At 40.7% G+C, this 23162-nt stretch overlaps 1 protein-coding gene across 10 annotated transcripts in view; it reads left to right on the forward strand.

Moving 5' to 3' along the window:
* The window catches only part of EXTL3 (exostosin like glycosyltransferase 3), a 142558-nt gene extending 119710 nt beyond the window's left edge, over nt 1-22848 (forward strand). For 7 of the 10 annotated variants that reach the window (XM_082726869.1, XM_082726870.1, XM_082726871.1 and 4 more), the window contains 4 exons: nt 1811-1938; nt 9497-9641; nt 15405-15533; nt 19646-22848. In XM_082726869.1, coding sequence (XP_082582995.1) covers nt 1811-1938; nt 9497-9641; nt 15405-15533; nt 19646-19855 — 612 coding nt within the window. In that variant the 3' untranslated portion in view covers nt 19856-22848. The remainder of the gene's footprint in view (nt 1-1810; nt 1939-9496; nt 9642-15404; nt 15534-19645) is intronic. The other 3 variants (XM_082726876.1, XM_082726868.1, XM_082726875.1) reach the window with 1 other exon arrangement.
* Nucleotides 22849-23162: the final 314 nt, after the last annotated feature.

Raw genomic sequence — 23162 nt, forward strand, 5'->3', positions numbered from 1 at the left:
CTTGACTTGGGAGGAGCTCCTCTGGGGGTGAGGCAAAGTCTTAAAAAGCTCTTTAATAGAGTAAACATTCTAAGTGATAAACTATTTCACATGCTTTCTTGTTTGGCAGCATTTTTCTTCTTTGATGGTACACAGTTAATAATGCATTTTCCATAGGGCTTTGATTTGATGAGCATTCTAAATTTAATAGGAGTTTAGCAGAAAAAGACTGCTTTGGAGTTAGAAGGCACACGTTAGCGTCTGGCTCTGCCATTTGTCGTTTGTGTACAGGATGAGAATTGGACCATATGATCTCCAAGGCCCTTTGAGCTCTGAACTAATTGGATTCTAGGTGTCTTAGAATGATTTAATTGAAGTATGCGGACTGTGCTCTAAGAATATAGAAGTGATTAATTTTGAAAAGGGAGGAAGTGACAGGAGGTGTGAGAGCTCAGTCTCTAGGGAGAGAATAATTTCGGTCGAAGAATAGGAGAAAAAGTATTTTAAACTGAAGAGACCATATTTGTGAGGTCATAGGAGGACCTTTGAAACCACTCATAAACTTCTAGACCCTGTGTATAATTCCATTGATCAAGCTAGGTAGAGCTTATTCTCAGTTTAAGCTTCTGTTGTAAGTAAGGCGACTCAGGACATCTGGGTGGCTCAGTCGTTAGGCGTCTGCCTTCGGCTCAGGTCATGCGTGGTCCTAGGGTCCTGGGAACGAGGCCTACATCAGGCTCCCTGTTTGGCGGGAAGTCTGCTTCTCCCTCTCCCACTCGCACTCCCCCTGCTTGTGTTCCCTCTCTTGCTGAGTCTCTCTCTGTCAAATAAATAAATAAAATCTTAAAAAAAAAAAAAAAAAAGGTGACTCTTCCAGTCTTTCTAAAAAGATGATTTCTCAGGAAGTTCTTGGTTTCTATTTTTTTGAAATAAAATGATAGTTCCTCATCAGTTGGATTAATTAGATATAGATACCATAAAAATAAAATGAGCTATTAAAGTACTGAGTATGGTCATCCTCATTTGAGTATTGGGCAAGGTGATTAGCAAAACTACTGCCTGCATTGTAATAAACTATGCTCATCTAAGGTAACGTCTGAGTTAAAAATTGTTTGTTTGTTTTTAAATAATGTAGTTCTGTTTGGGCACTAATCTTTGTTTTATGAAGAAAATACTGCTTTGCATATATGGGTCACTTTGGGTAGAGATTCTCTGAATAGGGATTTGCTGCGGACACAGCTGTTAACTTCTCTGAATTAGGTACCCCCTGAAAGAAAGTTTTTTATGTGTAGTCAGTGCCACAGGTGGAAATTGCAAATTGCAAAGGGTTAGGTAATTAACCTCTACTGGGTGGGCTCCTTTTTTTTTTTTGCCCCCCTAAAATACCAGATAAAAGACCTTAAAATTAGGCATCAGAAATGACACAGACTGAGGGGATTTCTGAATTGGGTTTTAAAATTCAAGAGCAAGCCTGGGGATTTCAGAGCTGGGAATTATAATCTCAGTTCTACTCTGCCACCTTGTGTTCTCTTGGGAAAGTTATTTTTCATTTCCCTAGACTGTGTTTATTGCTTATGCAAAATAATCCTCAGCTTTAACTGCTTTCACAAGAAAATTAGTTAGCAAATGAATAAAGCTTAAAATGTGAAATCTTTATACATTTGCTAATTATAAGGCAGTTTCTATTCCTGAAAGGCATATGCTAGGGTTTATAGGCAGTAGGCAACCGGGCAAGATTATTTAGTAAATTTACCTTTGACCTCAAGGCAGTTTGGGTTTTGTATTCTGTAATGCAGCACTGACCATTAGTGTTTTTACTTCCTCCTTACAGGTGGTCCGTACTGAGAAGAACAGTTTGAACAATCGATTCTTGCCCTGGAATGAAATTGAGACAGAGGCCATCCTCTCTATTGATGATGATGCTCACCTCCGCCATGATGAAATCATGTTTGGGTTTCGGTGAGCAGCTGATTTTCAATCAGGAGACACTTTTGTTTGCAAGTGACAGAAAAGCAACTCAAACCTGGATTAGGCAGCAAAATGAATTTCTTGGCTGTCAGTAACAGAAATCCTCAGAGATAGATGACTTAGGACATAGCTGGTTTTTAGGTCATAGGTGATGTTGGAGAACTCCATTTCTCTTCATCTCGAGGTTCTGCTTTCCTCTTTGTTGCCTTTGATTTCACAAAGACTCTTCCTCTGAGGCCAGGGAGATGGCTTCTGTGATTGGCTAGACCAGGCTTATCTGCCTAGCCCTGGAGCTGCAAGTACATCATCTTCCAACCACAAACCACACGGACTGAGTGGAGGCAAAGGGTAGTTTCCTGAGAGAAATTGGAGCTTTTTGTGTTTACAGGAATGGGGAATAGCTTCCAGTCAGGCAGAAGCAACATGTTGCTGTGTGTTAGGGCAATGCAACAGTGCCAGAGTCCTGGGGCTTAAAAGACATAGGGAAGGATGGGGTTAGATGTAAAGATCCAGAGGAAAAGAGGGAGAGGAGTTGGTGGAAGTGGTTCTGATAATGACAGTGCATGATATTGGTGAGCCCAGGCTGTGTGCCGGAGACTGGCTGAGCATTCTACAATTTATCTCATTAACATCCCAAAAACTTGGTGATACAAGTTGTACTCATCTCCATTTTACATAGGAGTCAATTGAGATCCAGGAGAACCAAACCATGACTCTAGACAGTAAGTGGCAGAGCTGGAATTCAAGTGCAGGTTTGTCTGACTCTGGAACTTGTAGTACCCACTGACTTAACTATTTTGTTTTCTTGACTCTTAGTAGTTCTTACTGGGGCTTATATATCCCAGTTGAGGGAGCATTACAGGTTAGAGAACAGAGTAGATTAGGACTGTTCAAACTGTATCATGGACTAGAATGCAGGCCATGGACAGTTTAGCATCTTTCCACAGTGAGGTAAGTACAAAAATTGAGGGTAGGCCTTAGAGACTTAATTTTAAAGCAGTTTGACATTTACTGTGACATCCGGGTTTGGGATCATTTCCTCACAATTTCGTTTTGGGTAACATTTGTTAAATACAATTCATATGTCATACAATTCACTCATTTATGTCTCATTCAGTGGTTTTTAGTGTATCTACAGAGTTCTGCAACTGTCATCTTGATCTTTTTAAAGATTTCTATCTTCATTACGGCCAAAAGAAATCCTGTGTACCCATAACTCGTCACTTCCCACTTCCCTCCAACTGCTCTAAGCCCTAGGCAACCATTAATCTACCTGTGCTTCCATAAATTGCTTTTTGTGGACACTTTGACTGTAAACGGTACCATATAATATGTGCTGATGTGTAACCTGCGCCTTTCACTTAACCTAGTGTTTAAAAGGTTCATTCATCTCGTAGCACATGTTGATACTTATTTTGTCTAGATGTGCACATTTTGCTGGTCGATTTATCTGTTGATGAATATTTGGGTTATTTCTACTTCTTGGTTATTGAATAATGCTGTTATGAAAATGCATGTACGAGTGTTTGTGTTCATGTTTCTTTTCTCTTGGATATATACGTTGGGTGGGATCACTCTGACATTTTGAGGAACTACTGTATTGTTTTCCACAGAGGCTGCACCATTGTATTGCCATCATCAGTGTATAAGGGTTCCAATTTTTCCATGTCCTTGACAGTATTTGCTATTTTTTGTTTTTTGTTTATAGCCATCCTACTGTGTGTGAAGTGGTATTTCAGTATAGTTTTTATTTGCATTTCTCTAAAGACTAATGATGTTGAATAGCTTTTCATGTGCAGTAATCATTTGTGTATCTTCTTTGAAGAAGTGTCTTTTCAGATCCTTTGCCCATTGTTATTTGGATTATTTGTCTTTTTATTATTGAGTTATAAGAATTTCTTACCAATCGTTGGAAATTTGTGGTTTAGCCTCCGATATGGAACTGGAGAATTATTTCTGGTGATACTACCCAGTCTTTCATCACCTTGACTCATTTATTTGGGCATCCTTTGATCTAAAAGCTTTTTCTTTTTCTTTCTCTCTCTCTCTCTTTCATTTTAAAGATTTTATTTATTTATTTGACAGAGAGAGACAACAAGAGAGGGAACACAAGCAGGGGGAGCGTGAGAGGGAGAAGCAGTCTTCCCTCTGAGCAGAGAGCCCGATGTGGGGCTTCATCCCAGAACCCTGGGACCACCCAGTCGTCCCTAAAAGCTTTTTCTTTTCTTTCCAGTGTGCTTATTTCATCCGAATGGGAGTGGAACAGACCTAGGTTCAAAAGGGAAGAAGCAGGTATAACAAGAACTATCTCCTCAGGCAAAGGATAATAGGGGTTTGGCTAATTTCAACTTATATAGCAAAGAAAAAGGCAGATAGGTTCTTAATGGACAGGTAAAACAACGGGGATCCAAGAGAATTGAAAACGTATGCCCATACAGAAGCAGCATAATTTATAATAGTGAACAAGTATAAGCAACACAGAAGGGTAAATATCATATGATTCGATTTATATGTCAGATCCACGGTGACAGATTGTCGAATGGTGGTTGCTAGGGGGCTAGAGGAAGGCAGGAATGTGGAGTTAAGTGTTTAATAGGCACTGAGTTTCAGGTTGAGAAGATGAAAAACTTCTGGGGATGGATGGAGGTGATGGTTGTACAGTGTGAATGTATTTAATGCCATTGAACTGTGTTCATAAACATGATTAAAATGGTAAATGTAGGGGCATCTGGGTGGCTCAATGGGTTAAGCTTCTGCCTCGGCTGGGGTCATGATCTCAGGGTCCTGGGATTGAGCCCCACATGGGGCTCTCTTCTCAGTGGGGAGCCTGCTTCCTCCTCTCTCTCTGCCTACTCTTGATCTCTCTCTTTCTGTGTCAAATAAATAAAAATAAAAATACATGGTAAATGTATGTTGCATGTATTTTGCCACACACACAAAAATTAGTTGTTAAAAAAAATAAACGAAGTATAAACAACCCAGACATCCATCAGCGAATGAATGGATTTAAAAAAAAAAGTGAGATATCCATACAATGGAATACTATTTAGCAATAGAAAGGAGTGAAATACTGATATGAACTACCATATGAATCTTGAAACCAGGCTAAGTGACAGAAGCCAGGTATGAAAGGCCACCTGCTCTTTGATTTAGTTTATGTGAAACGTCCACAGTAGGCCAATGGGGTCAGATAGAAGATGAGTGGTTGCTATGGCTGGGGACAGAGGGAGATGGGGAGCGACTGCTCATGGGTATGGGGTTTGTTTTTGGAGTGATTAAAACAATCTCAAATTAGATAGTGGTGATGGTTGCACAGCTTTGTGAATATACTAAAACCCAAAGTTAAACACTTTTACATGAGTAAATTTTATGGCATGTGATTTATATCTCAGTAAACTTTATTGGGAAAAAGAAAGAAAGACAAGACTACACAAGCTTAAGAGAAGGTATGGGAGTCTGGACTGTAAGGTAGGTTTCTCTTCCTGGGTCCAAGTGTCTCTTGTTTTGAAGCAGGACATTGATCTTTTTCTCTGTATTTCATGGCTCTGCTTTATAGGTTTTCTTTTCCAAAGGGAACTAACCAAAACCTTTTCCTTTGCCATGATTTGCCTCAGTATTTTGTTTGGAGAGGAGGAAAAGGCTTATATGTACTATCATAATATAAGAAACATGGGATTTGGAAAAGAAATTCTTGTTTCTTAAGTAGGAAGCAAAATCTCACCTTTTTTTTTTATACATTTTTGGATTATTAGTTAATTTTACAGTTTATTTTCTTACAGCATTTCAAATTGATTCTTAATGAACCAGAAGGAAAAACATGGAAGTATAACCAACAAGATTAAGAATGTGTCTTTGTATAATAAAGTCCATATTAGTTTAATATGGACTTTAAGGTACTAAATATACATTAAATGTAGTACTTAACCTTTATGTACATTATTATTAAATTTATATTAAATGTAAATATACTGTAATATCATAAATATTTACTGATCTTTATTCAAAACTGTTATGCCTAAGTTTCAAAGGTCATAAAATCAACTTTCATTTAAAAATTAACAGTAATGGGGCACATGGGTGGCTCAGTCAGTTAAGCATCCAACTCTTTTTTTTTTTTTTTTAAAGATCGTATTTATTTATTTGAGAGAGAGAGACAGTGAGAGAGAGCATGAGTGAAGGTCAGAGAGAGAAGCAGACTCCCCGTGGAGCTGGGAGCCCGATGCAGGACTCTATCCCGGGACTCCAGGATCATGACCTAAGCCGAAGGCAGTCGTCCAACCAACTGAGCCACCCAGGCATCCCAGCATCCAACTCTTGATTTTGGCTCAGGTCATGATCTCAGGGTGGTGGGATAGAGACCTGCATCAGGCTCTGTGCTCAGCTGGGAGTCTGTTTGTCCCTCTCCTTCTGTTCCTCCCCATCTCCGTTCCCATGCTCGCTTGCTCTCTCAAATTAATCTTTTAAAAAATTAATTGTAAAGGGTACCTGGGTGGATCAGTCAGTCAGTTAAGCGTCTGCCTTCAGTTCACGTTGTGATCCCGGAGTCCTGGGATCAAGCCCAGCATCGGGCTTCCTGCTCACTGGGGAGTCTGCTACTCCATCTGCCCCTCACCCTGCTCATGCTTTTTCTCTCAACGAAATAAATAAAATCTTAAAAATTAACAGTAGGGACGCCTGGGTGGCTCATTCAGTTAAGCATCCTTCTTCGGCTCGGGTCATGATCCCAGGGTCATGGGATTGAGTTCCGCATCAGGCTCCTTGCTTAGTGGGGAGCCTGCTTTTCTCTCTGCCTCTGCCTCCTTGTGTGCGTGCGTGCGCTCTCTCTCTGACAAATAGAAAAATAAAATCTTAAAAAGTTAACATCTTCATTCAGGCAACTCATTAAAAATTATTTAGATCGTGCATACTTGCTTAAAAATATGTCTTTATTTAAAATATGTAGTGTTTTAACTGTTAACAGTTTTTTGTTTTTATTGAACTGGCTGTACTAATTTGGGAATGATGTGTGGTAAATGATGTGTCAAACTTCATACCACAAAAAGGTTGAATTGATGCACTTATTTCCAAGATGATAGTATTTAAGTTTGAAATGTAAATAGAAAAGTATTACTCATGATTCAAATTCTTCAGTGGAATTCTGTCTTGATTTCATTATTTCTAAAATTTTCCTTAGTTTTTTAAGTTTTCATTTATCTAGCGAATTTTTTATTTTGAAGTTTGAGCTATAAATTACCTTTGAAACTTTTTTCATGTTATATGTTGCGGGGGGCCCTGGGTGGTGCAATTGGTTGAGCGCTGGACTCTTTATTTATTTATTTATTTATTTATTTATTTATTTTAAAGATTTTATTTATTTCTTTGACAGAGAGAAATCACAAGTAGATGGAGAGGCAGGCAGAGAGAGAGAGAGAGGGAAGCAGGCTCCCTGCTGAGCAGAGAGCCCGACGTGGGACTCCATCCCAGGACACTGAGATCATGACCCAAGCCGAAGGCAGCGGCTTAACCCACTGAGCCACCCAGGCGCCCCTGAGTGCTGGACTCTTGATTTCCCCTCTGGTCATGATCTCAGGGTCCTGGGGTTGAGCCATAGGTTAGTTGTGAGCCAGGAGTCTGCTGGAGTTTCTCTCTCCCTGTCCCTCTGCCTCTCCCTGCACTGTCTCTCTAAAGTGAATAAATACATCTTTAACAAAAGTATATAGTGTCTTGGTGAGATGATGGCCTGAGCCAAAATCAAGAGTCAGATGCTTAACCATCTAAGCCACTCAGATGTCCCTGTCAATCTTTTAAAATGCCTAACTTTCAAATGTCCACTGAGACCATACTATCTAAAACTACTGATGTGTTGTCCCAGAAATTTAATTAAGCTGTTCCTTGTGTTTATCTTCTACAATTCCTTCCATATTGGTTTTCCCCCTTATTACTTAATAAATAATTAACACCCAGTTGACTGTATCGTGGTTGACCGCCCTTAACAAATTAGATGGTATCTTTTGATATCATGTGTGTAGCTAATAGATTTTGCCTTATTAAGAATTTATTACATTATATTTATTTAAATAAATACATTACATTATATTTATTTAAATCAACCAAATCAGATGATTGAAATATTCAGTTTCCTATTCTGCTAGCCTAGTAGTACTATTAAGAACAATAGGCATTTGAAGACATCAGTATTTTTAGGAATATTGATGATAACATTTGGATATCTCAGTGGTATTTATTGGCAGTTTTTACATTCAAATCTAGCTTTAAAAAGGTACTAAAAGGTACTAAAAAGGTACTAAAGGTTAGTAATTTGGAGTTGTTCTTAGGAAATAAATTAGGACTGAGGTAGAGCTTGGATAGGACATGGCAGAAGGCCCATCTAGAAGACTGTTAAATTGTGATAGAAGTTGTGGTTTCTCATCTATCCTACTAGATTAATTGCTTTCAAACCTAATAGGAGGGGAACTCTTTGGGAATAAACTCTTTCATTTTTTAGGAATTGAAGTTCCATGTACGTGATGAGAGAGTTTCTCAAGCAGTTTATATTTTGTTTGGGAGTGAAGTGGAGTGGGGATGTAGTGGTTCATTGTTTATAGGACTCCTGAAGCCCTTCTACAGGGCTGTAGGGTTTTGTAGTGCATAAGTGCTTTCAGCTTTCTGATTTTTACCTGTGAAATTGGGGAACTGGTTTTATTTGTTCTACCTTTTCAATAAATTTAGGGATGATATAAAAGTTTATCCTGGAAATATACTGAATTTTCAGTTTATTATTTTTTTAAATATTTATTTATTTGAGACAGAGTGCATGCATTCATGAGCTGGAGGAGGGGCAGAAGGAGAGGGACAAGCGGTCTTGCCTTTGAGCAGGGATCCCCAAATGGGTGGAGCTTGAACCCAGGACCCTGAGATCATGACCTGAGCCGAAGGCAGATGCTTAACTGACTGAGTCACCCAAGCACCCGTCAGCTTATTATTTCTTGCATTTATGAGTCTTTCAATTGTATGGTCCTGTAGATCACTTCTTTTGATGATGTACATACCCCATTTTGGAGACTTCTGAACTTCAGTTACCTCCTTCACATGTTATTCCAGCTTGTTCTTTCTGTAAAGGGTAGAGAAGTCCTGGCTGCAGAAGTTAGAAGAGCAATAAGTGGGTGCTTATTAAAGAAGCTACATGTAGCACTGTTTGCTTGTTCTTATCCTGTTTAGCCTGTGATTAATTTTGTTTCAAACAAATTTTTTAAAGATTTTATTTATTTATTTGACAGAGATCACAGGTAGGCAGAGAGGCAGGCAGAGAGAGGGGGGAAGCAGGCGCCCCGCTGAGCAGAGAGCCTGATGTGGGGCTTGATCCCAGGACCTTGGGATCATGACCTGAGCTGAAGGCAGAGGCTTTAACCCAATGAGCCACCCAGGTGCGCCTGCTTAAAAATTTTTAAGAGGAAAAAAGAATAGCCCAAGGACCAGAGTTTTTTTTGCAAGATAGAGCAATAATTTTAAATGTTTCTGATAATCTTAGAGCTTTGTACTCAGGTGTGTGCATATACTTGTGTTTTCTGAGGGTGTGGAGAGAAGCACGGGATCGCATTGTGGGTTTCCCTGGCCGTTACCATGCATGGGACATTCCTCATCAGTCCTGGCTCTATAACTCCAACTACTCCTGTGAGCTGTCCATGGTGCTGACAGGTGCTGCCTTCTTTCACAAGGTAAGAAAAAGCTTGGTAAGATTGGTGTGAGGTTGGTTAAGAGTTGAGCCTTTGTGTGGTAGTGAAATGCTGCCCTAAAGTTAGGCCTTCTAATGTTTCTTATATGTCCCTTGCATGCTAGATTTAAGTTATTTCTGTTTTTAAAGACTGTTCAAGATGCTTAGAACAACTCTGGAATAAAGTCAGAGTGAGAAGGCTCCCTGCACAATTGTATGTAGGCTATTAGGAAAATTAGTTTGTTCTTTCTGGGCATAGGCTCTCCTTCTGTAAAATTGAGAGCTTTGAGCTAAAATACTGTTGTTTTGCCATTGCCATCCCAGACATGGCCTGCCCAGCAGAAGGCTGGTTCTCTTCTCACTCGGGTTAACCCACTGCTATCTCAGGCTTCACCACGAGCCTCTGTTATGGTTATACAAGTTTTGTTTATTCCTTAGAGCTTTCACCATGGCACACATCCCAATTTTTATTGCATATCTAAAATGCAAACCCCTCTAGTCATTACTTCTCTCTTGTATTGCTATTGCTAACTTCTTTTTGCTTCTGACTTATCTTTCATCTGTACCTTTTCTGTCCTATAAAGTTGCCACTGGCCACACATGGCTATTGAGCACTTGAAATCCAGCTGGCCAGTATTGAGATGAGCTGTAAGTGTAAAGTGCACACCAGATTTTTATATTTTAAAATGCAATTATTTTGGTTACACTGGGTTAAATAAAATGTATTCTAATTAATTTTATTGTTTCTCTTTTTAAGAATGTGGCCTGTAGGGATACCTGGGTGGCTCAGTCAGTTAAATGTCTAACTTTGGCTCAGGTCATGATCTCAGGGTCCTGAGATCAAGCCCTGTGTCAGGCTCTGTGCTGTGTGGGAGATCTGCTTGTCCCTCTCCCTTGCTTGTGTTCTCTGTGTCTGTCTCACAAATGAATTATGAAAATCTTTTTTTAAAATGTGGCTACTAGAGAAGTGACAGATGTGACTCACATATCTTAGATAGTGTTGCTCTATACCTTCTCTCCCAAGTACTACTTCTGGGCTCCGAAGAATCCCTCTTCTGAGGTCAAGCTGCCTGCACACCCCACTTCACAGGATGTCTCCTCTATCTCTTGACCTGATTAAAACCTGACTTTTCTCTGAGGACAGCACTTCCCCTTTACCTTGTTCCTGTATTTCTTCCAGGGACAGTGATTGAGTGTACTCATTTCACCAGATATGTACTTTGGAGCAGGGAAGATATAAAGAACCATTATTGCTTATTGATGACACTTCCAGATGATTCTCAGCTATTATATAAAATTTCATTTGTGGCTCACAGCCTCTGTCTTGTTGCTGCCATCTAGCACCTCCTAGCCATTTCTTCCTGGTCATTGAAAATGTGGCACATGGCCCATTCTCTTGACCTCCCCTGCAATGCCCTCTCTCATTCTGGGCAACTTCATTGCCCTCATGGAAGACCCATCTGCCATGATGTTTTCCCCATAAATGTTGAAGTATCTTAGTCTTCTAGCTTCTCTATCTAGTGGTCTTCTTACTTTGGTCTTCCCTAGACATTCTCTCATATCTCAAGATCTTGGGGCTGAATACTGGCAGGCTGGTAATTTTCTGTGTCTGTATTCCAACCTTGGCTGTTCCCTGAAGCCTGTACTCATATACCTAATTGTTTTCAGGGCACCACTCCCCTGTATGTCCCTCTGGTACTTTAAACTGATATCCCAATACTCCCCAGGCTTTATCCCTCATATATTTCATATTTCAGATGGTGGGATCTTGTGACCCACCTCAAACAGAATCTTGAAAGTCATCTTGCTAGGGACATTTTGAACCAGCCTAAGAAATCATTACATTGTTAGCTTTTTTTTTTTCTTTTCTTTTTTACAACTTAATGTGTGAAGCTGGTATGCTTTTCCCATTCTTGAACCTTACCCTTGTGCTTATTTTCCAAACACAGTTGAGTTTTGGTTGGGATGGGGGATGCCAGTAGGATTAGGATTAGGAAGTTTCTGACTGAGAAACCATACCTAACTAGGAGTCCTTTATTTTCACATTGGTCATGAGAAAGAGCCACTAATTTCAGCATTGTCTATTCATACCTTGAGAATTTACTTGTCTTCTGAGAAGTCTGCTTCTTCTCAAATTCTGATTGCTCTTTAAAAGTTAGAGCAAGATCCCTTTACTTTCAAGTAATAAATCATTTACTTAATATACCTTATAGTTTTTATTTTCTATTTGAAATCTAGAGCAAGGGTTATAAAGTAGTAGCCCTCAAGCCTGTGGTTTACAGAAATGTTTTTTTAGTCCTCCAGTGCTATCCCATACGCTGTCAGGCTTTTTCAGTACCATAGAATTTTACAGAAAGATCTAGACCTCAGTAACCATGAAGATGAGGTCACATTGGGCATTGTTCTTGTCAGGCACCAATTGGCTGGAGCTACATAGCTACTGTTCTCCATAGATGGACATGTATGTGTTTATTTGCCCCATGATTCTTTGTTTTTTTTTTTTCATCAGTTTCTTTAAAATGTCACTGGGGCACCTGGGTGGCTTAGTTGGTTGAGCATTTGACTCTTGGTCTTGGTTCAGGGTCATGGGGTTGAGCCCTGTTGCGAGCTCTGCGCTTGGCAGGGAGTCTGCTTGGGATTCTTTCCCTTTCCTTTTCCCATCCCCTCTACTTCTCCCCCACTGCTCGCTCGCTCTCAAATAAATGAATAAAATCTTTAAAAAATAAAAGTCATTTATTTACCTTACTTGTTTGGTCCTTGAAAACAGTGAAGTTGGTCATCCCTAATTCTGAAAGATGAAGTTTTTAAATTATAAATACCTATCAATAAAAAATTTTAAACCTGTACCACACAGATGTGTATATTTATTTATAAATTAAATTTATATATATACTACTGTACTTACAGAAATTTTTATAATGTTGAGATAAAATGAAATAAAGTTTCAAAATAATTTCAGTGAATTCTTAAATTTTAGTGAGAGCAATATGATTGAATGTGCTTCATTTAAGTTTTTTTTTTTTTTTTTTAAAGATTTACTTATTTATTAGAGAGAGTGTGTGTGTGTGCAGCGGGGAGGAACAGAGGGTGAGGGAGGGAGGGAGAGAATCCCAGCAGGCTGTCACCCAGCATGGATCCTGACATGGGGCTCAATCTTTCAACTCTGAAGTCATGACCTGAGCCAAAACCAAGAGTTGGATGCTTAACCAGCTGTGCCACTGAGGTGCCCCTTAACTCTTTGTTTTAATTCCAGTTAGTTAACATACAGTGTTATATTAGATTCAGTGTATTATTTTTTTAAGTCTTGATTTGACACTGTGTTATGGCAAATCAGAGCTCTATTTCTAAATTAAACATGTTTTTGATACTTGGTTTTAGTTACTGTCCCTGTAAGAAATATCATATTGTTGTGCTTATTAAGTCATGATACTCATCCACTAAATTGTGTTCAAATTGAACTAGAATTTTCATCTTCTGTAATGCCATTTGACTTTTTTTTTTTTAAGCAAACTAATGAGAAAGTGTTACTTTTTTCTTACAGTAGGTTCTAAAGCCATTGAAACTTTATTTAAAGTATTTTTAAACAGGGGTGCCTGGGTGGCTCAGTTGTTAAGTGTCTGCCTTTGGCTCGGGTCATGATCCCACCATCCTGGGATCAAGCCCCATGTCAGTCTTCCTGCTGAACAGGGAGCCCGCTTCTCCCTCTCCAGCTCTTGTGTGCTTTTGTTCCCTTTCTTGCTATCTCTCTCTGTCATAAATAAAGAAAATCTTCAAAAAAATCAATAAAAATAAAAGTTAAAAAAAATATTTTTAAATAGGTTACAAAGTTTTTATATATTTTAAAATATACAGATATCAAAGTATTTATTGATTTATGGCATCAGTCACAGTCACATAATGGTGGAAATACTTCTAAACATTTGTTTTCATAGTGCTTTCTCCATTTTTCTAAAGGCAGTTCTTGTTGAGGATATAGATTGTGTTCAGTAAATATATTCTCATTAGCATACTCATGACAGCCACTGGCCATTTAAAGTGTCAACAAATTTCAATCATCTTGTCTTTTTTTTTTTTCTTTAAGATTTAATTTATTTATTTGACAGAGAGAAGTCACAAGTAGATGGAGAGGCAGGCAGAGAGAGAGAGAGAGGGAAGCAGGCTCCCTGCTGAGCAGAGAGCCCGATGCAGGACTCGATCCCAGGACCCTGAGATCATGACCTGAGCCGAAGGCAGCGGCTTAACCCACTGAGCCACCCAGGCGCCCCTCATCTTGTCTTTTTATAAAAGAAATACGTGTAATTCACCTTATTTATTTGACAGACCTCACAAGTAGGCAGAGAGGCAGGCAGAGAGAGCGGAGGGAAGCAGGATCCCTGCTGAGCAGAGAGCCCGATGTGGGACTCGATCCCAGGACCATGGGATCATAACCCGAGCTGAAGGCAGAGGCTTTAACCCACTGAGCCACCCAGGCGTCCCTGTAATTCACCTTTTAAGTTCACCACCTTTTAAGTACTTTGCCACAAAATAACCAGCAAACCAGTGGGTAGTACAAAAATTTTATGATCATTATTACATTACATAGATTCTAACTATTTAAATCAGTTTTAATTCTAACATATAAAACAGTTTTATTGGGCACCTCACCTATTTATTCAGCAGCAGCAACATTGCAACATATCATAGTTAATATGTGCCGTGTTTATGGCATTTGTCCATTTCTGTGGTATAAATATTTTTAGCATGGCTCATTTGAAGTTATGCACATGAGTCACTGAATTTGGAGATGGGAAGGGATGGGCAGTTCTATAATATTTTCACCATATAGATATGATAGACATAAATAAGACAATAGTAAAATGTAATAAGCAATAGTGAAATGAAGCTAATTAGTTAAGAAATGATGTGCTTTAGGTTTTTATTGGTTTTTAATATAGCTTATTTAATTTTATGTAATTATATTTTTTAATAATGGCTATTTTTCATAATAATCTCACAAAATTCTAAATGGCCTCACAAAATTCCTGAAAATTTTGCAATCGACATTCATTAGCAGGTGTGAGCCAGCTTTAGCACACCATTTTGTGGGCCTTTAGGACATTTTAAGAACATAGGCCTTTACTCTGAGCGAGATAAAAAGCTATTGAGGGGTTTGGAGTGACATGTTCAGTTGAACTTACATTTGAACATGATCACTCTGGTGTACATAGAATGGATTGGAGGAAAGAAAATATGGGAGCAGGGAAACTGTTTAGGAGACTGCATGAATAATCCAGGCAAGAGATGTTTGTAGCTTGGAGTAGGGAGTAGCCAGGGGCAAGCGTGCAGAAGTGATTGATTCTAGAATCCTTAAGTGGAGGAACTGAGGGATTGGATGTCTTATGGCTCTATTGTCGGGTTTTCCCCTCACTTATCCCTTATTGCCATTGTCACCCATAGGGTGCTGTTCATCTAAACCACCGTCTCACCTACTTTGATGAATCTTCATATTGTTATAAAGTCATTGAGGAACGAAGGACCTCAAAAGGGGGGTGATACTGGCAGTTTGGATGGGATAATTCTTTATTACAGAGTATCTGCCTTGTGGGATGTTTAGCATCCTTGGCTCCAACTCCCTAAAGGGAGTGGTGATTCCATGACTGATCATCACACCCGACCTTCTCCCCACCCTACACTTCCTAACAGCCCCTGGATCCATGTATATTTTGGCTGAGAGCCAGAGAACTGTGGACTCTAACAGATTATGTGATTCTTTTTCTACCCCTGACAGTATTATGCCTACCTGTATTCTTACGTGATGCCCCAGGCCATCCGAGATATGGTGGATGAATACATCAACTGTGAGGACATTGCCATGAACTTCCTTGTCTCCCACATCACTCGGAAACCCCCCATCAAGGTGAGGGTCCCAGTACTTAAGGGACTGGGGGTGCATGCTTACTTAATTCACTTATTTGGCGGTAGTGCAGTATGAGACTCACCATACCTCAGAGTCCTCATCTGTAATTGTCTTTGGGTTAAATGAATTGTGAATATAGGGACTCTTAACTACTAAGGTTAAATGGACAGAAGTCAGAGGGTTTAGAACTTGGATGGGAAAAATGTAACATCTTTAATTTTTATTAATCTGTAACTGGGATTTAACATTTTCATCAGTTAGGAAACATGTGACCATTCTAAGAGTATTTGCAGCAACTGTGATTGTCACCAATAGAACTCACAGATATTTTCATATCACATTACTTTTGTTATTACATCTTGAAGTATTATTTATGTCCATCAAGACTTTAAAATTATTAAGTTTTCCATAGACCCTTGGTACAAGAAATTTAAGGTTTCTGCATTAATATATGTAAAGCTCTAAAAATAGTGCCAGGCATATAAGTAATACTATGAAAGACAATTTACTCAAAAAACAAAACCACAAGTACCCTCAGAATTCTAGAAATTTGAGTTCTGTCTTTGTCTTCGAGTTAGTGAATATATTTGACCAGAATATAATAATTTCATATTCAGTGCACAGAAGGGCCAGTTACATCACCTTCTGTGTCATCATTGCAGGTTCAGACAAGTGGAAGCTCTTCTGGTAGGAATTAGCATAGGCCTGGTAAGGACCTCGCAGCAGTTAATACTTGAGAATCTGTCAGTTCAAAGTAATAGTATCTATGACCATGGTCTGTCAGTATTTATGTGATGGATTCATACCTGATGTCCTCAGGATTAATAAGCTGAGTCAGATCTTAATGTTATTATTATTAAAAAGACATATTATTTAATTTTACAAAATAACAAGTTTACCTCCATGTATATCATTAATAATAATTGGATGGGTATTTCATTCTTCTTATATTTTGAAGGTAAGTTATAGATTAAGTAATCATCAACCTATGCTAATGATATCTTTAGTGGTGGTAGAGTGGTAAACAGAGGACATTGGGTTCATAAAAAAAAGCATAAAAAGAGAGAAAAACAGTTGTGGGCCTTATGATTCATTTATACCTAATCATACCTTTTCCCAAGTATAGCTCAGCATTAGAACTTAATTCCTGATTACCCCATAGTTTTTTCTATTCCTGGGCCATCTGCTAAAGTCTCATAAAAGAAAAATAATTAGCAAAATAATATTCCAATTTTTAAAAAATGGAATAATTGTTATAATTATTTTAATAAAAGTGTGTGTTTCTCAGGTGCAGTGATAGATATTAAAATAAATAAATATTAAATGAAAATATTTGTTTTCATTCTGTGTGATGTTAAATGAAAAGGCACACTTCCTTATAAACTTTAAGATAGGGAGATAGGGGTCTTAGAAAGAAATTAATGATTGGTGCAATGTTCTTTTCTTTCTTTATCCTTTCTTACGTGGCCAGGGACTAAACTTCATCCAACATGTATGCTTCTATTTATACTTTGCTAGTAGATCAGAAGACATTATCCATGAAAATTTAAAGTATCTGAGTGATTAGGTGCCTAATAATAGCATTAGTCACCTGAAGCACTCACAGACATGATGAATTTTTTGTCCTTATTAAAGCGTGTTTGTCTACCATATTATTAGGCCAGTGTTTCATTAGCCAGAACTGTCTATTCAGTGTAGAGAATGAGACAGAAATAATTTGCACATGGTATACATGATCCTTACCAAGTGAAATCTTGAAAAATGAGTATTCTTTGAGAATTTTCTCAATCTTCATGGGAATATAATAAGAGTTCAACTGAAGATTAGGATGACTTTTTAAAAATCAAAATCTCAGTAGGGGCCCCTGGGTGGCTCAGTTGGTGAAGCATCCAACTCTTGATCTCAGCTCAGGTCTTGATCTCAGGGTCATGAGTTCAAGCCCTGTGTTGGGCTCCATGCTGGGCATGGAGTCTACTTAAAAAAAAATTAAAATTTAGGGACGCCTGGGTGGCTCAGTTGGTTAAGCAGCTGCCTTTGGCTCAGGTCATGATCCTGGCGTCCTGGGATCGAGTCCCGCATCGGGCTCCTAGCTCAGCCAGGAGCCTGCTTCTCCCTCTGCCTCTGTCTGCCATTCTGTCTGCCTGTGCTCACTCTCTCCCCCTCTCTCTCTCTGATAAATAAATAAAATTTAAAAAAAAATTAAAATTTAAAAGAATTAAAATACTACAAATAGAGTAGATGTCTTATATCACCCTCCCTCCATCCATTCCTCTCCTGTGAGGTCATGGGGTATGTGTACCTTGGTAGTACCAAACTTTCTTGGAAATAGATGTTCCAGTGTATATTCTTACCAGCATTGTATAATTGCAGCTTCTCCATATCCTTACTAACATTCAGTACTGCCACACTTCCATTATTGCCTATCTGATGGGTATAAACTGTATCCTACTATTTTCATTTACGTTTGCCTGGTTATTATGGAGGCTGAGTGAATTCCCTGCAGGCCAGGGAGCTCAGCTGGCAGAATGACAGCCAGTCAAGGTCTTTTTTTTCTCTTGCAGGATTGGTTTTGCCTCTTTTTGAACTTTATCGAAATGGAATCCTACAATATCTCCTCTCCATGTCTCTCAATCATTCTTTCCAATTTTTTAAAGCTTTTAGTCAATATTTTCTATTCCGGGTAGTTATTTTAGTATACTTTTCCTCACTAATTTTCTCTTCACACCCATCCATTGTCTGATTTAGTTCAGTATGCTTTTCATTCTTGTTCTTTTTGGTTCTTTTTCATATCTGTTAGGACTTTTTTGAGAGTCCTGGCTTTCTTTCTCAGACCTTAAGTAGTCTTTCAGAATTTCAGGGCACATATACATTTACCTTTCTCATCACCATCTGAGAATCCTGGATACTGCAAGGTTTGGGGGTCTGATTCTTGTTGGTTTCTGCAGATTCTCCCTCATGTGATTCATTCCCTTTTTTGTGAATTTGATTGTGAAATTGTATTCTTTAGGATTTCACTTATGGCATTTCTGGGAGGCCTGACTTTATACCTGAGAGGGTTTGCACTTGATTCTTCTGCATACCCTGGGTCAAGACCTAGTTGAGACCTGTTTAAGCTGAATTAGCATCTTGGGGCTTTTCAGAACACACAGGTGACATAAACCCTAGCCCCAAGTGGGTGAGGGCCAGTGTGTGGCTTTCCATTCTCACAGGTGATAGTTCTTCTTCCACTTAGAGCGAAGGCTCGGAAGACAGCTTTCTGTGGAGCTGCCTCCAACCCACGCAGCCTTCCATTGGGTCCGGGTATTCTGAAAAATCTCCAGTAGTTTTGTGGCTCTTGCCTCCCCAGCCTGTTTAAAACCAAAGCTCTGGTTAATTCATTGAATTCAGGCTTTTTCATTATTTTGGCCTCTGATGATTTAATTTCTTTCCTTTTATTTCCATTCCTTTGATTACAGGTTTTCTTTCATTACTGTCTCTAAAGAGTTTGTTTATATAGTTTGTCCTGCATTTTCAGGTATTCTCTGCTAAGGGAGTTTTAGGTTACTTGGTCTGCCACATTGCTGGAAGTGAAGCTGTAATACTATTCTTTATTCTGTTCTAACTGCTTGAAATTTCCTCAGCATCATACTAACTACTGCTACTATCATATAACAACTTTCCCATGTCTTCAGATAGAGATTTCCTAAATAACTTTTCTAGTGAATGTGTAGTATTTAATAATTATCTAACTGGTCCCCGTTTGATGGGCACTTTTCCAGTTTTTGCTACTAAAAATGTTGATGGAATGAACACCTTTATAGCTACGTCTTGCCGTGTGACCCAGATAAGTACTAGAGGTTGAGTTACTGAAACAAGTAATACTAAACCTTGTAAGGCTTTTGATATCTACAGTTTAGGTCATTTGGAAAGAGCAGTCTTTCCGGCGATACAGCTACGTATGTGGCAGGAAGGAGCCAAGGCTCTGGCTTCTGACGCCCTCTGTGGGTGAACATGGCCACCTGCGGTCAGTGTCTTCCCTGGGAAAATGGAACTGTCGGATTGGTTAGGTGGCAGGATTTCTGTCTGTCCTGGTCCCTGCGATTCTCACTGTGCTCTTTCTTCCCTATTCCCAGGTGACCTCTCGGTGGACCTTCCGATGCCCAGGATGCCCTCAGGCCCTGTCACACGACGATTCCCACTTCCATGAGCGGCACAAATGTATCAACTTCTTTGTCAAGGTGTATGGCTATATGCCCCTACTTTACACTCAATTCAGGGTGGACTCTGTGCTCTTCAAGACCCGCCTGCCCCACGACAAGACCAAGTGCTTCAAGTTCATCTAGGGACACTGCAAGTGCTGGGAAGAGGATGAGCAGAGTGGGGGAGATGGCTTCTACGGTTCCTAGACGTTGAAGGACCCCAGGGACATCCGCTGGGTGGGTGACCCAAACCCTCTACTGGGAGAGGAGGCGGGAAGAGTGGAAAGGAAGTAGTCTTCTTCCTCTTAAAGTCGGCCACACTGGGCCTGGAACCCTGGTCAGAGGACTCGGAGGTTCCCTACACAGGGCACTGACTGATAGCTTACACTGAGGACAATGGGGACTCCGGGGAGTTGCTCAAGCAGTTCATAAGTCCAGGACAGCTGGTTTGTGGTTTTTAAATTCAGTAACAACTATTATTATTATTTAAAAGGAGAAAGTTTGAGATTTGCCATTCGAGGCTTATTTATATATAAGTGTGTATATATATGTATGTATATATGCACACACACTCTCACATACATATACATATATATATAGAGAGAGAGATAGATAGATTTGGGGGGGGAGGTTTGAGAGTTCTGCCTGTTTCATAAAGTGAGGGACCCACTAAGTTTTCTGATGTTCTGGACATTAGTGGAGATGGATCCTGACCTTATGGTATCTGGCTTATCCTTAAAGATCATCTCCGTATTCCCCAGAGCGTCTATGTGCAAAAGCAAAAAAGGACCAGGCTTGGCTTTCCTAGGGGGCTCTTGGACGAGATAAACCCTCTTGGTTTGTTCTTTCCTGCATCTGTGCCAACTGGTAATCTGGAGCTTGAGTCCTCCTGTTGCTTGAGTACGTTGGGAGGACCTGCACATTTGGGAACAGCGAGGCTTCCCTGTGCTGGGTTCAGTGCTATTTGAGGATTAATTGCTAGGTTGAGCTGTCCCAGCTCCCATTATCTCCCATTTGAAACAGAAGAATGAGGAAGGAGTGAGACCTGAAGATGGTGCTCCCAGATGACTCTTCTTGTTCGGCCCTCCTTTTGAAACGCACATTGTGCTTTGGCTTCAGGCTTTCCTGAAAGTTCTCTCTTGTTAAGAGAACAGAGAATTGGCAGGCCACACCTCCAGCTGTGATCTAAAGTGGTCTGCAGGTTGGCCTGCTCTCTCTGGTGTAGAATGAGCGAGCATCCTTTGTGGACCCCCACCCGGCTGGCCGGGAAGTCTTATAGCAAGGCACCTGCCTTGGGATAAATACCTTGGTGAAATTCACCTTCCTTCAACCTTTGTCTGGACCTATACCCTATGTTACCTGTAGTTTTTAGATCCCTTATGCCAGGTTGTTCCAGAACCCCTTGAGATTTGTTATGTGCCAGAATGAGAAGAAGACATCATTTATTATGTTAGGCTCCAGTCCAGCCTGAGATTTCATAGGCATTCATACCCATGTTACCACTTCCCACTCTGGGTTTACATTTCTATTCCCTGGCTGAAATGGAAATAAGCTAATTTTCTTTTTTTTTGTTTTGGTGGTGATGGCAGTAGGGGACCCGAAGAGGCTATTAGTGGCATCTGGCAGGGATTTAACCCATGACTTCTACCATTTTCCTGGACCCCACTTTCTTGCAGTGGAGTTGAATACAGGTGGTTTCCCACAGCTGGACAAAAGCTCAGGTTTGTCCTGGTCATGTACATGCCTTAAGCCAGTTCTTTCTTCCCCAGACCTTGACACCCTGTGCTTCTCTTTCCTGGGGGCACATTCTTCTCTGACCTATCTCATTGGGTCTCTTCAAGTATCATTCTGAAGCAAGATTCTGTCCTGTAGATCCCACCCAGGTAGAGGGCTAGCTGGATTAAAGGACCTCTCCTTATTGGCAGGCAAGACCAGGGCTGCTCCCAGGACTTGTGGCCTCCAGGGATTCCCACTGGCATCTTCTTGTTGCTCTCCTATAGAGGCAGCTACCCAGGAAATTCAGCCCTGCTTCTCAGCAGCCCAGCAGAGGGGTCCAGACTCCCGGCACCCTAACTTTCTAACTCCGCTTTCCTGACTCCTAACTAGTATAGCCTTCTTCCCTCCAGGGAGCCAAAGAGTGTGGTGTTTTGAGCTATATACGTGGCTGCTATTTTTATCTTGTTTATTTTCATGTGAGGAACTCATAAACTGGCTTTCAGTGGGACCCCGTGAGAAAAGAGCAGTCTGTTAGGACCCCCTGTTGTGGAGCCAGGCCGGTGGGTCCCCAAATGCTGTTGGGAGATCCAGGAGTAGCCGAGTGGTCTGAGATTCTGGATGACATTGAAGTCTACCACAGGAAGGCTTATGCTGTCAGAGCCTCAAGGTGAACACTACTTGGACCTAACAGGACACTAACCAGAGGGGCTCCAAACAGTAGGCTCTGGTGGGCACCGGCCATGTTCCTAAGCGATGCTCCTCAGGAGCAAGAGGCTGGGCAGTCAGACCTTTTACGTTACTCTGTTAGGTGCTCCTGGAGAATGGATGCTGCTTTTTGCAGGGTGGTTGGGGGAGGCCCAGCTCCATGCTTCAAATGCCCTTGATGCTGATCTGTCCCATTGGGGGAAACAGATGTCATCTAAACCACGTGACTGGGACTCATTTAGAACAGGAAAACAGCTCTGCAGCTTACATGGGTTTCCCCCACCCTTCACAGGTCACACCTTTTTGCCTGGTCTTTGCTGCCAGGGCCCAGGATGTGTTCGTCCGCGGCTAGCCAGTTTGCTCTTAACCCTGAGGGGCATTCACCAATGTGAGAGCCTCCCCAAGGTGCTCATCAGGCCGCTCTGAGTTTTTGTGCCCCTGGCAGTGGTTTTCCATGTGTTGTGGACTGCTCCTCAAGCCCAGGCCTGCGCACCGTCGGGGAGGCCCTGTCTGGGCAGGTGGGGGTCGTCTCTTCAGTCGCTGCCTGTGTGTGTGCTCAGGGAGCTCCTGGTTTGAAATGATGATATTTTGCAGGGGGAAGCTCTTTGATGTCCATGCCATGTCCATCCACCTCGTCCCCCTTTTCCAGTCATGAGCACAATAGTCTTATGTTGGATTTTTGTAAAAAAATAAAATAAATGGAGACTTTAACTCAAGCAGTGTGGAGGTCCTGTGTGCTTTTACTCCACAGGGCCAGAAGAGTGACTTGCGAGAAGGGGCCTGCCTGATTGCCGGGAGCCGCCAGCTGGGCCCCCTCCCCGCACAAGCCTGTGGGCTGCGTGACTGGTCTTGGAGCAGCCCACCCACTTGAACCTGTGTGATGCTGTCAGCATGCGTGGACGTGGGCTGCCTTGCCGGGGCTTGGTCCTGGGATCCGTGGTTGGATGGCACAGGGAGGAATTCAGGTGTCCTTTAACTGATGGCTGTGGGATCTAGGATGGCAAGTGCCAGCTTCTCCCTTCTTCCTTTC

This window comes from Mustela nivalis, assembly GCF_964662115.1.
Source record: "Mustela nivalis genome assembly, chromosome: 4".
Lineage (NCBI taxonomy): Eukaryota > Metazoa > Chordata > Mammalia > Carnivora > Mustelidae > Mustela > Mustela nivalis.